A 13,321-nucleotide genomic window follows, 5' to 3' on the forward strand; every position below is an offset into this window, starting at 1 on the left:
TGGCAACCAAAAAACAGTGCGATCTGCATTTTAAATTCAAAAGTTGAGCCGTTGCTCCACAGCATTGTTTTATTTATACTTTTCACTAGTGAAGTGTTTTAAACTGTGATGTGTTTGGTTTCCATATTTGTTCTGTTAATTACATGTTCTTGTGCTGCTTTTATGTTTTTATGAGCTTAAAGCAATTCTCCACTCCACAAACATATGACAAATGCTAGATGTACAAAAAAATCAGTATGTAACTGTCATGTTGCCCTTTTTTAAATCACTGCTGTAGCATTCCTAGTGTTCACATTTTATAAAAAAGGGTCTTCACACCATTTTTACATTATTTGTAACAGGGCCTGCCGCCTTTCCAAAGCAATATTTAAATATGCTTATACACAATGACGGAATGGAGAACATTCAGAGATCACATGTCGAATGTTGGTGACAGTGGGTGTTGGATAATGGCTAGCGTTGTAGTCTTAGTTAGTAGGGGCAAAGAACGTATATTGCTAAAAGAAGTTAAAGTCAATTATAGGTTCCATTGCAACGCAATTTTATTAAAATATCTACATAATCTACAGACTATCAGACTAGGCACAGGAAGTTCATTATTATCACACTGTCGGAGATGTGTCTGTGTTTTTGTTCCGCTGCTCTGCACAGATCTGTTCTCTCTCCACCCCGGCTCTATGAAGCTCTGTACGCCGCTGTTGTCTGGTAAAGGCAGCGGTGTCCCCGGGGACCACCGGTACAATAACCTTTTATTTTGATGTCAATAAAACTTACTTGAATTTATGAATATGTAGGATATTACTACTGATTTTCCTGTAGTATTACATCACAACATCTGCTGCATTAGCCATGTGTTTACTACGTGTTTATTTGCATATAGAGCGGGGAAGTGAGATCGGATCACAAGTGGTCACTGGAGACACATTCTAATGGCAGGTGTGAACGGACGCACTTAGTGGTATAAGATCATCACTCACTCACTAACTCACTCTATGACAGACATCCTGTTTATAAGGCTGGCCCCTGCTTTGCTGCGGTCCAGCCAGATACTACCTTGAGAGCAGGGAGTACTGACCTGACCAGGTTGAGCATCATGGTCTCGATGCTGGCCATTCCCAGGTGTTCAGAGCTGCCCTCCGTGTGGTTATCTAGCAGGTTTTTCATGATGGCTATGGTCTGCTCCACAAACTGGGTGTTAGTGTCATTGATCGGAACCTGGAAACAAGAGAACCACTGAGTACATTTCAGATAGAAACATAACTGGGTTTTTTGATAAGTTAAACCAATACAAAAAACGGACCTTGGAAAGAATAAGACAATGTGTCGATTTGGAAAGCTGAATGAGCAAGCCAGGAAATTATGATACGGAGGGGCACACAGTAAATACGGCCCAAGAAACCACAGATTCATATCAGTTTTAGAAAACCAAATTCATACATGGATTACCACTCTTTTATTGCTCCAACATTGAACCAATACAGAAACATTTGGGATGAGGTTAATATTTTTTTTACTAATCTGGTACAAGACAAACTGTGAGTTTGAAGTATTGTTAGATATTACAAGAACTGCCATAGGTCAACTCACCGGTCCCTGTGTGTCAAAGAACTTGCCGATGCTGTTCCTCAGTTTGTTGAAGAGCATGGGGTAGAGGGCGGGGCTGAGCTCCAGCCCCAGGAGGTCTTTCACGTTTGTGCGAACGTGGAGGCCGACTCTGTCGTGGCCACACACCAGCAGGGCCAGCAGCCGGTCCAGGAAGCGGCCGACGGGCGTCTCGTTGGATGCCAATGAGGAGCAGGAGGAGACGGAGGCCACGGGGTTGGACATGTCGCAGGGGCCCATGGAGATCATGGAGTGTTTGCGCTCGCTCATGGGGCCCATAGGTGGGCTGTAGGTGGCTGGGCCGGGGGTGCTGCGCTGCTGGAGACATACACCGCCCAGAGCACACAGGAAGCCGGTCATGTTGATCCACTCCTGCTGTGGGGGGGCGGGGGGGGGGACACAGAGACACTGAACAACAGGACCACAACACCAAAGAGTCTACTTCTGTGCATGTATTATTCTACACTGTTTGTCTATGCCCACAATGCAACAGGTTCACACTGTAATCCCACCTGAAGCTAAACGCAAAAAGAAAACACACAACACAATCGAAGGTATCCTAACTGTTGCCAACTTAGTCATTTTCTTGCTAAATTTGGGGTCTCAGAGACAACTCCAGATATCAGCTCCTGTCCCCTGCAGAGTCAACGGTGTTCCTGTGTGAATGTGCGCTCACCCTGCCTTCCCTGAATGGAGGAGAGCAGCAGCACGTTCAGTCGACTAATACTCAGCCAGACAGAAATGTGAATGAGCTGTGAATGTGCGCACATGTGTTCCTAATGACCAGTCACTGACCTCCACTGTCTGCCTTAGGAACTCCTCCTTTGTTTTCCTTCTGAATGATTTAACTTGCCTGTTAATTTACATATTTAATGATGTCTGAATGCTCTCTATTCACACATCAGTTCCACAGTCTGTGCGACAGCATACATAGAAAGTTAGTCTCGTATAGATGAAATGATAGCACCTTTATGTAATGGGCCGAAATGAGTGAAACTACAGTCACATGCAGATGACAGGACTCAGAGTTGTTGTGCTGCTCAAACCACAAGACATTATTTGTCCCAGATTATTGTCATGTTGACGTGAGGGTGCAAACTACACAACTGATCTCAGACCAGGTGTACTGTTTACAGAAGACTGGATTACAGTACCACAATATTACAAGGAAATCAGATGACCAGACACGTGGTGAATGTCTCAAACAAAAGAGCACAGAATGGATTTACACGAGACATTATTATTATTATACAGAATGATCAATAACAGACATAAAGTGAGAACACCACAATTATCTAGAGCGCAACAGAGTTAACTAAAATTACCAAACTAATGACAAATAAGACTAAAAAACGATTCTTACAAAGAATTAGAGAATAAATCATTAAAATGGGTGTAAGAGCATTCAGATAGCAGGGAGCTGTGGCTTTGAACTTGACATTCAGATAACTGTAATATCAATACAGGGTGACACTGAACTCTTCTGATAGCTCAGACATATGCACTGATATATTGGGATGTTTTTCTATGTTTTGTGGTTCTTTGGTGCGTCTTACTAAGTCACTCCATCTCCTTTCCATTCCCCATGACTCTTATTACATTAATAATATCATTCTGTGTGTGTCCCTGCTGCCTCTCTTCCTCCCTGCCTCTGGTTTCCCCTGCACCCTCATTGGGTACTGCCCATACACTCTCACTGGATACTGTCAGTGCACCCTCATTGGATACTGTTTGTGTGTGTCCTCCAACTACAGGCGAAGGTGGTGAGGACACGTCTCTGAACCGCTTCAACTAGAGGACCCGTCGTGACAGGCACAAGTGCGGATTTCATGCCGACACAAGGGTTTTAGACTCAGATCAAAGAAACTCGTCTGAGACAGGCAAATCACGGCAGAGGTTCTTGTCATCTGCACTTGCCCTAATGCTTCTCTGAGACTTGGCTAACTTCCTTGCCAGTCTGTCAGTGTGTCTTTAAACACAATGCAAACATCAACATTTCAGTAAATGAAACCAGTGTCGTCTGAGGCATCACATTTGGATCAAAACTCCATCACTAAATGGTACCTTCTGCGTAACATGCTTACCTGGCCATCATCTGCCTTGTTCTTAGGAAAGTTGAGAATCTGTTTGGTGACGTGGTCCCATTTAGCATATGTGTCCTCCCAACCCTGAGGGTGGACCAACAGACAATAAACTGGACATTAACAATAGTACACAAACAGAGGTGAGGAAAAAACTGCTAACGTGACATCATACATACATAGGGAAGCATATGGGTTTGAATTTGAACTGAATGTTACCTCAATGTTTCCTGGTGTAGGGTGCTCTACCCTCCTTAGCAAGGCCATCACCCTCTTCTGCAAGGTGGACCGGCCTGTGGAAACAAGACCAAAACTGTTTAAGTCCTCAAGTTGGCAACGCCTGTAGAATTTGTACAAAGTTCAAGAGGGAGGAATTACTTCTGCTTATTGGTACAAGTGGGAAGTGGGAGCCATTTAGACATAGATGTAACAATGCACCATACTTCCATAATATCCATTATATCAGCTAATATCCATAATCTGGGGAATTGGAGCAAGATATAGAGGAGTAATGTCTACCTGAGCAGAGAATTTAAGTCTCTCTGTGCTATGTTGAGACAAACATGTGACACTGTGCTATGTTGACATAGCACAGTGTCACATGTTTAGCTATTCCTCTGCCTCCTTTTGGTGCAGTGCTGAACATTGAGCTAAGATGTAGTATACAAGGTAAGACACTTGATCAACTCAGCTTGTGGGACTAGCAACACTGACCTGTTCCCATCATGTTGCTGACGGAGGCCAGTTCACTGAAGGTGGGGTAGTTGGGCAGGATGTTCTGGACGGGCACCTCGTCTGCAGCGCTGCGGATGTCAGCCTCCTCACAGAGGTGGCGGAAACACGACATGGCCACCAGCACCGCCTCGGTGTCCGGACTCCACAGGAACATGTAGAGACTCACCTCCAGCTTTGTCTGCGCCTGCCGGCAGATGGGTATACCACCGCCCATAGTGGCACACTCCTGGAGCAATCAAGGACCAAACATACATGTTACACACTGCTTCTCTCACAGACAGGGTCTTTTCTATGGTTTTGTTTTACAAACTGCTTGTCTTCTTTTTATGTTGTCTTTTTTCTTTGGTTAGCTGAAGACCAAATTTAATCTCTGGTTGACAATAAAGACCTATTCTGTTGTTACCGATTGGTCCAAAGGAAGGAGGGCATCATTTGTTCAGTTGTTGGCATGTCTGTCATTACCTGTCTTTTGGTTGACTTTTTGTAACTAACAAAGCAGCCTGTTGTAAGTACAGTAAGGAGGAACAGAACTGTACCTTGTTCTTGAGCAGAAACTTGTTTCTGCAGATGAGGATCTCCCTCAGCCATTTGAGAACTTCTGTCCCATTGACCAGCTGCTGGCCAATCAGTTTGCGGCAGATAAGGAAGAGCACCTGGGAACTGAAGAAAGAAGCAACAATGAGGTTAGAACATCGAGGGTCATAAAGATTTATGTAATGCTTACCACAAAATCTCAAACTGATCCAAATTATTTTTGAAGCATTTCAATGTGTAGAGACCAATGCTCAATACTCATAACAAATAAGCACAGCACGGGTAGAGGGATTAATATTCATGCACTTTCTGGGATCAAGTCTAATTGGCTTCCTGGTTTCAATCTCAATAACTTTTATTTTAACACATATTGTATCTTAAATTCAATGTGATGAATACAAAATATATAGAAATACAAAGGGGTCTGAAGACGCTGCAAAGCTTCTGTGTCACCCGAACCACATCATGGTTGAGTCACAGCAGGCAACTGTGGCTCCATCATGGGTATGACTGTGGAGGAGAGTCAGGCATTTGATGAGAAGACTATTGAGTACCTGATGTCCCAAAACGTCTCTATGGGGGCATCGGGATTCCACAGGTCTATGGTCTCTGGCTGGTGCAGAACTAACAGAGCCTGGACACGGACAGGACAGAAGACAGGAGAGGAAGAGAAAGAACCAGGAGGAGGACACAAAAACAACAGCTTGTGGTTAGTGTAGGTAAGATCTCAAAAACAGAGATAAAGTATGCAGCTATTTTCCTCAACTGCAGAGAGAACCAGGCTTTTATTTATACTACAGACAGACTGTTATTTCTAATTCTCTGTTATGCACGTATATTCAATCATATTTTGGGAAGAAGCCTCACAGTTTTCTGATCCACTCCTGTTTAAATTGACCATTTCCTGTGAATACAAACAACACTACCTCCATGTTTACCTGTCATCTTGATAAAGTCATCATCAGTACAACTGAGTCATGTGACTGCTGACAACACAAATACTGTTTTAGGTTTTTAAATGTTTCCAGTTTCCCCCATTTCAACATTTTTCCATCACTGGTAAGCTCAATGAAAAAAGTGAATGCAACTCAAAACTTCCTGCACAAATGTTTCACATTAAAAGCATAATTCCTGCCATCTTGGGATTTTACTTTGAAACATCTGCAGTGATGAACAAGTCAGGCTATCTCGACCTCTTATACTTACATTTTTACTATTTGTTTTTTATATGTCTCTTGTAAGTCCACTGACTTAAAGCTGCAGTGGGTAGAAAAGTTATTTTTATAAAACTTTTTAAAAATTCAGTGAAGGAGTGGCTTTGGTCTCTGACCTCCATGGCTTCTTGTGAGAGCTGGGTGGTGTTAGTTAGAGGCACTAGCTGCACCAGGCCGGTGATGAGCTCTGCTGTGCTGCTTTGCATCTCTGGAGCTTGCTTCACTGGGTCCTAACACACAAAAACACGTTCAAGTTAAAAAAAGTTGTTTGTCATTCCAGTTGAGATGAATTAACACCGACACGAAATATCAAGAACACAAAACAGCGAGTGCAGGAAAGCGTGGAAGACAAAGTAGTGAATGTAGAAGCTCATCATAATTAAACTAACTAGAAAGGTGCAGATCTCCACCAGGTGTGTCTGCAGCGACCACTGCTGGAATGTTTGACTGAATGATTTAGGGATGTGCTTGATTAGTCCACTAGTTGATTAAATGTTGCTACCCTCGCTAGTTGGCAACAGAAATATTAGTTGGTTAAACTTATTATTCTATTAATGTATACATTTAGATTACATGTTGACATATGCTGTCTCAGCTGTTGCCACTCCTCCTGCGACGGCTCTCCGCTCTGATTTGAACTCACCTGCCGCTCCTGACTCACTTCCACCCCACCGTGTTCTCACGACCCCCGCCTGCCCCCACCTCTTCTTTATGAAATAGCAGCTGGGTTCAGCAGTCAGTCTGGTTCTCTGCTGGTCAACTGGACTGGCCAGCAGATAGTAGACATTTTATTAACATGCAAATCTTTGATTGAGGAATTAATCTTCCAAATGTCTGTCGTCATATTCTATGACTTTATCATCTAAAAATATCTAAAACAAATGGGAATACAGGTGAATGGAAAAGCATTTAATTAGGCTTCAAGTCTTTTTTTTTGGAAAATATGCGTGTAAATGTGAGGTCGATGCCCACAAAAAGACACGGAATAACCGTGTCTCTGGCCACAGAGCAGCGGCGGCGATGCAGTCAGCGGTGAGAGTAGTTCCGTTAGCTGTTAGCCGATAGCCAAACACAGTGTCCAAAACAATAAAACGGAGCAAACCTGTATTCCCCCACTGTGGGATCAGTCGATGGCCCCTACCGACCGGGGGGACGATTCAGAGTAGTATGATGATGTGAGGAGTGAGCAGTCAGTCAATGTTAGTATCAAACAGGCAATAAAAGGTGTTTTGAGAAAGTGCGAGTCGCTGCAACCACGAGAGCATGTTCTTAGGAAAGTTGAGAATCCAGCCAGAAATGAGCACCCAAAATATTACACAGTTTGAGGGAGCAGTGTGTGAGATTAGCCGTGGACAGACACAGAGATGCACACACACACTCGACCGATCTCATTATGTCCTGTGGAGATAAAAAAATAGTAATAATAATAAATCAAAGTTGTTCCTGAGACGCTGAATCATCCAGACAGGACTCACATGCAACATGAGTTTGGGGTCAGCGTGGATGAGTTTGACCAAAGCGAGAAGGAGGCACTTGTAACTTCGAGTGTCCAGTTCTGTGGCTTTCTCTTTGAACTTAAGGCTGGTGGTCATCTTCCCTTTGAATGTCAGACTCTGTGGGGGGGAAAAGGGGCAGCAGACAACAGGGAGGACTCTCGTTAGGTTCAGGCACAAACTGCATTAGAACATCAAGAGAACTTGTTGACCAGGAGTGGACTTTGGAGCACATTCAAGGTGTTAATCATACACTCTGAATGAATCCAGTTATGTTCAGATGTGTGAAATAAAGAAAATGTTACACTGAAATATTCTACATTTTTCTTATTGTCAACAAATCCTCTATGCAGAGCCAAACCAACACTGAATGTATCCTCTAACTAAGTAGTGTGTGTGTGTGTGTATCCCAGCCGGAGATCTCCTCTTCCTCTGAGCCATAGATCTCCATTAACACACATCAGTGAGCCTCACTGTGTCACTGGCTGACATGTTCCTTCATCACCATGAACACACACACACACACACACACACACACACACACACACTGGAGTTTATTTAGACTCAATCCCACATACACCGTCCTGCTGCCGTAAATACACACTACAACACCGTGTGGATTAATCCGCCACTGAAAATAGTCCCCAACAAACGCATTATTTCCTCCTGTTTGAGCAACATTTGATAAAAACTATAGTGACCAGCTGTTTAAAGGGACTATTTGTAACTTTCAGAAATGCTTGTTAACAGCGACACTTGTGGCCGTGAAATCAATGAAAGTCAGCGCCGGGCTCGCGCTTGCTCGCTCTCAATATACCTGAACGAGCATCACTCAAAACAGTGAGGCGACACACGTCACCTAAAACCACAATATCACTCTATATTTCAGCTGCTTGGCAGTAATGTTAGCTGACCAGACGAAGGTCTCTCCATGAACATGATTTAGATCTGATCCTAGTGTTGGCTTTTCCTGCCTAAGTGCAGGCTGAGGCAGCGGGGCTCTGCAGCGTGTCTCCTCTGCTCTCTCCGCCCGCAGCCGGAGAGAGCAGAGGAGACACCGGCACCCGGTCGGCAACGAGAAGACAACGTAACTCTCTGCACAGCTTGGTCACTTCACAAGACACGAAAAGCCTCTGTTGGTCTGGAGGAGCTGCAGCAGTTATTTCTACACAAACGTCCCCTGTACATTCACTAGATATTCTCAGAGCTAAACTAACTCTTCTGCAGTGTGTAGTGAGCGCGCGTTCACGTCTAGAGGTGGAGCGAGCTGAGCTGTCTGAGTGAAGGCGAGCAGGCAGAGGAGGAGGGTACAGCGGCTACACGCGAACGCGCATATGCGAGCGCGCATGTGTGACGACCCGCTACATTTATACGCTTACAAAGTTACAAATAGTCCCTTTAAGTAAATTACTGAGCCTTTCACAAAAAAAAGGAACTATATATTTGTGAGCTGCTTTTAAACATTCACGTCTTCAAGAGCAACCAATGGGCTTTGAGCTGAAAGGCAGGGTAGTGAGGGTTGAGAGAGGCACTAACACATAGTTGGTTTGGGTTTGCACATGGTTTGATTTGTTGGGACAAACATAGAAAGCCAGCCTTATCCTTTCAGTACCGATAAACACATCATTTTCAATCATAGGGGGATTACATTACTAAACACCTCAAGTAATTAAAGGACAACAATACCGATTTATTACAACAGGAGTCTCATTTCCATAGGTTTAGTCGTCATTCCTCTCAGCACTATTGACACTGGAGATATCTGGGAACTAGGGCTGCACTGGAACTGGTATTTGCCTCGATACTGACCTAAGTGACCTAAGAGGATCGGCCATCAGCCAGGTGTCAGCGATCCATGTCAAATACAGTTTACTCATCACCGTTGACAGAGAGTTCAGTCTTTCGTCACGTTTAGTTAGAGTCAGCCATTCAGCTCCATGTTTATGCCAGCTATACGTCATTTTACATCAGTTTACACACCGACTTCTTGGGTCACTACTGTACACTCATCGGAGTTCTGAGCAATGAGGTATTCTTAGTGACATTTCAGGTGTGTTCACTTTCAGTTTGACCTCCAAAGAAGCCGGTTTAGATGATCTAAATAAACTGCTGCTTTGTTTCCAACCAGTGTGGTCGTCTGACTGCTCGTGCTTGTTGTTGGACTTCCTTGTAGGTATGTCACTGTGTTGCTTGTTCAGCGATTACTTTGGTAAATATAATGTTATCATAACTGATAGAAATGATGGACAAAATAAACCCAAGTTGTAGTAAACTCTAATTATCTCTCAATATGACTCATACGGGTTGTTGTTTTTTTTCATAAAGAAGAAAACGATTCAATGTCTGGTAATTCTAGGATGCTTTTTTTTATCCATAATACACATTTTCAGATTTAGGAGTTCAACCGGTTCATTAGTTTATTACCCCTCAGGCTCAGACTTCACTCCGACTCTTGATTGGTTGTATGAATGTAGTAAAGTAATGTAACAAGTCCTCTCACCGGCGTCATGCGTAGTGGAGCGTGGGTGCCGGCGCCTTGGATCACTCTGGTGAGGGTGTCAGAGAACATAAAGCGGAGCTCTCCAGAGTAGCAGTACACTGCATCGATCTTAGGCCACCAGTCCAGATGGGACTGAAAGTAGACAAGACAGGACGAGGCAAGTGAAGTAACACATCAAACTATTCCATCATCACTAACGGGTGAAGAAGCTCTGCACACTTACATTGGTGATGATTCTGTGCAACGAGTTGACCAGGACAAAGTGAAAGGTGGAGGGGGCGGAGGAGGCCAAACAGACCTGGAGGGCAAAGAGGAGACACTCGTGAGAATCAGCTAGAGCTACTGATATTACGTACCTGTAGGGGAAACGTTACAAACAACAAATGAATGTCACTTCTTTTCAGTCCACCTTAAAGTGCTGGTTGTTGTGAGGATTGATGCGGAAACAGGACACGAAGCAGTCCATCATGAGCTCCACGTCAGCATTCTGGCTGCCTGTCCCCCTCCAGAAGGGTTTGGATGGGTTGAACAGCAGAGCCTGGGCGGGGGAGGGGAGGGGGTACAGGTCACTCAGGTCGGTCAAAAACACATTTTCTGGTGAGATACACTCCAGACTCGTCACAATACATTCAGAGAGAGCAATAAAAATATGTCTCTCCCAGAAGTTACAGTTTAATTCGAACACTGGAATTTACCATGCATATGTTTTTTATGTAAAATATATCGAACATTGAATGACGTCACCAATCTCAGAAAGACGACAACAAAACAAAGCAGGCTGACGGCGAGGAAGAGCCAGACGAGCTGTTGCTGCAGAATATGCAAAGGCCAAATAAAAGTCTTTCCACGCACCTACTGAGACGCCATGGGAACACCGAACGCCCAGGTAACTCTAGCACTATTTGCCATTAATCGTTGTGTTTACTTGTTTGTATCCTTAATTCATTTATCCCTGATTCCCTTACAAGAAAAACTTTGAGGAATCCTGACCTGCACTGTCCAGTATCAGATATTTATTTCACAGTCACACTGATTGAATTTTGGCAAAAAATATCTATTGTATGGATTTCAAGTCATTGAATCAAATCATATCGTATCGCTCAAGATGAGCCAAATATCGTCCTTGAATCATATCGGAACCATGGAAACTGATATGTATCGTATCGTTGTAAAAACTATATAATGGTATCGTTACACTCCTAGTATAAATCCCTCTTTCAGTTTCTGCGTTTTCAGCGTCTTTTTTCCTTTCGAGCTTAAATAACTGATCCGACCAACTAAAGGATCGTAGTTGTGGCAAATTCAACTTTTTCCAATGTCAAATGATTTAGTTGTCTAGCTGCTGTTACCAAAATGGATACAAAGAAGGAAAACTGAAAACAAAACACAACATGAAGAGAGAAAAATCCATTTTCAGTAACTGGTCAGACCTTGAGATCCAGGACGATGGACTGGACCAGGAGGAAAATGGTGGAGTGATCCTCCCAGTTGATGTAGGTGGAGGCTTTACACAGTTTGACACAGGCGATGGCAGCGCTCTCCATCAGCTGCTTGCTGCCACCCTGGCCTGCTAAAGCTTTCCGCAAACTGTCCAAAAACAGTTTCTGCAGACACAATAGGAAAGGAAAGTGTGTGTGTGAGTGCTGGAGTCAGTCTCTTCCCCTGTGGATCTCTCTGTGTGTGTGTGTTCTTTCCTCCCACCTTGTTGGCCTTGCTGTCTTCCACGGTGTCTTTGGAGATGGTATGTGTGATCTCTGGACAGAGGATGAGGAGGATGATTTGCAGAGGCCACACAGCTGCCTTCCTCTTAGCGCTCTCTGCAAAGTTGTCCACCAGGTCAAACAACTTCTCTGCAGCTTCTGAAGACAGAAAGACTCACGTTAACAAGTAAGAAACATGTACAGCTGACAATCTGTGTTTTGGATTATACTACCTATATTTCAAAACACAATATCAACCCTTAATGTCTTCTAAAAACTCTAAAAATCTAAAAATCTAAAAAATCAAAACCAATGGCATAATGTGAGATGAGGTAAGATTCAACCCAAGTTAGACTGAATGGTTTGAATCTATTCATACCTGCCATATCTGCCTGTGGTCGCTGGTAAAGCATGGTGAACTCATCGGGGTAATTCTCCACCCAGTTCCAAAACGCCTGTAGAGAGGGAGCAGCATAAGAATAAGAAGAACCTGTACACAGCTGAACTATCCATTTAGAAACGGGCCAACTGACAGCACTCAAACATTTATCTGCTAACACGTATTAACGACTGCTCAGTTATTGTTGACATTTCAGCTATTTCCCCCTCCAATGAATCTCCACCTTAACGTGGTGGAGGGGTTTGTGTGCCCCAGTGATCCTGGGTGCTCCCAAGGCAAAGTGGTCTCATGGGAGGGGCCAGACCAAGAGCGATTCACAGACCTCAATGAAACGGACAAAACGGACTGGAGCAACCTCGCCCGGACAAGGGAGACCGAGGCCCCCTCCTGGAGCCAGACCCGGGTGGGTGTGGGGATACTCACAAGCCCCCGGATGAGCGCCGCTGTGTTAGAGTTCTCCCCGGAGAACCAGAGGGTCGCTGCTATGCGGCTACGAGTCGCTGGGAGGAAGTCTCTGACTGTTGTTTGTGCTTATGCACCAAACATCAGCTCAGAGTACGCAGCCTTCTTGGAGTCTCTGGCTAGCGTCCTGGAAAGGGCTCTATAGTTTTCCCGGGGGACTTCAACGCCCACGTGGGCAACGATGGAGAAATCTGGAGGGGGGTGATTGGGAGGAACGGCCTGCCTGATCTTGTTTTTTTTTTACCGTGGTATCGAATTTGGTATTGAGAGTTGTGGAAATTCACTGGTATTGGTATCGACTACTAGATTTCTGGTATCGTGACATCCCTAGCGGCAACCTAAGAACCCGCTGGAGGCCGTCAAGCTCATGATCAGAGAATGTATCACGTTTGTATCACGTCTACACTTTGGCCATAAATCACTGAACTTATTGTGAGTCAAAGATTTGTAAGAGCAATTTGAATGTCAAGTATTCTAGTTTGGGACACAAACAGGATGGTAGAAGTACCTTCTCTAAACTGTTGATGACTGCTAGCTGGGCAGGCTTCTTGAGAGCTCGAAACTTCAACACAGTTTCTGGAAGAAAACAAACAGAATCAA

The 13,321-nt window shown here is 44.2% G+C and overlaps 1 protein-coding gene across 4 annotated transcripts in view; it reads right to left on the reverse strand.

Annotated features, from left to right (window-relative positions):
- The window catches only part of nf1a (neurofibromin 1a), an 85,156-nt gene that overhangs the window by 54,606 nt on the left and 17,229 nt on the right, over window positions 1–13,321 (reverse strand). For 3 of the 4 annotated variants that reach the window (XM_037774427.1, XM_037774429.1, XM_037774430.1), the window contains exons 6-21: window positions 13,230–13,297; window positions 12,239–12,314; window positions 11,861–12,018; window positions 11,590–11,763; window positions 10,569–10,697; window positions 10,383–10,457; window positions 10,160–10,291; window positions 7,642–7,779; window positions 6,283–6,396; window positions 5,507–5,586; window positions 4,955–5,078; window positions 4,398–4,644; window positions 3,903–3,976; window positions 3,687–3,770; window positions 1,588–1,977; window positions 1,076–1,215 (exon numbers count right to left, since the gene is read on the reverse strand). In XM_037774427.1, coding sequence (XP_037630355.1) covers window positions 1,076–1,215; window positions 1,588–1,977; window positions 3,687–3,770; window positions 3,903–3,976; window positions 4,398–4,644; window positions 4,955–5,078; window positions 5,507–5,586; window positions 6,283–6,396; window positions 7,642–7,779; window positions 10,160–10,291; window positions 10,383–10,457; window positions 10,569–10,697; window positions 11,590–11,763; window positions 11,861–12,018; window positions 12,239–12,314; window positions 13,230–13,297 — 2,203 coding nt within the window. The remainder of the gene's footprint in view (window positions 1–1,075; window positions 1,216–1,587; window positions 1,978–3,686; window positions 3,771–3,902; window positions 3,977–4,397; window positions 4,645–4,954; window positions 5,079–5,506; window positions 5,587–6,282; window positions 6,397–7,641; window positions 7,780–10,159; window positions 10,292–10,382; window positions 10,458–10,568; window positions 10,698–11,589; window positions 11,764–11,860; window positions 12,019–12,238; window positions 12,315–13,229; window positions 13,298–13,321) is intronic. The other variant, XM_037774428.1, reaches the window with a different exon arrangement.

The sequence above is a fragment of the Sebastes umbrosus genome, chromosome 7, assembly GCF_015220745.1.
Source record: "Sebastes umbrosus isolate fSebUmb1 chromosome 7, fSebUmb1.pri, whole genome shotgun sequence".
NCBI lineage: Eukaryota > Metazoa > Chordata > Actinopteri > Perciformes > Sebastidae > Sebastes > Sebastes umbrosus.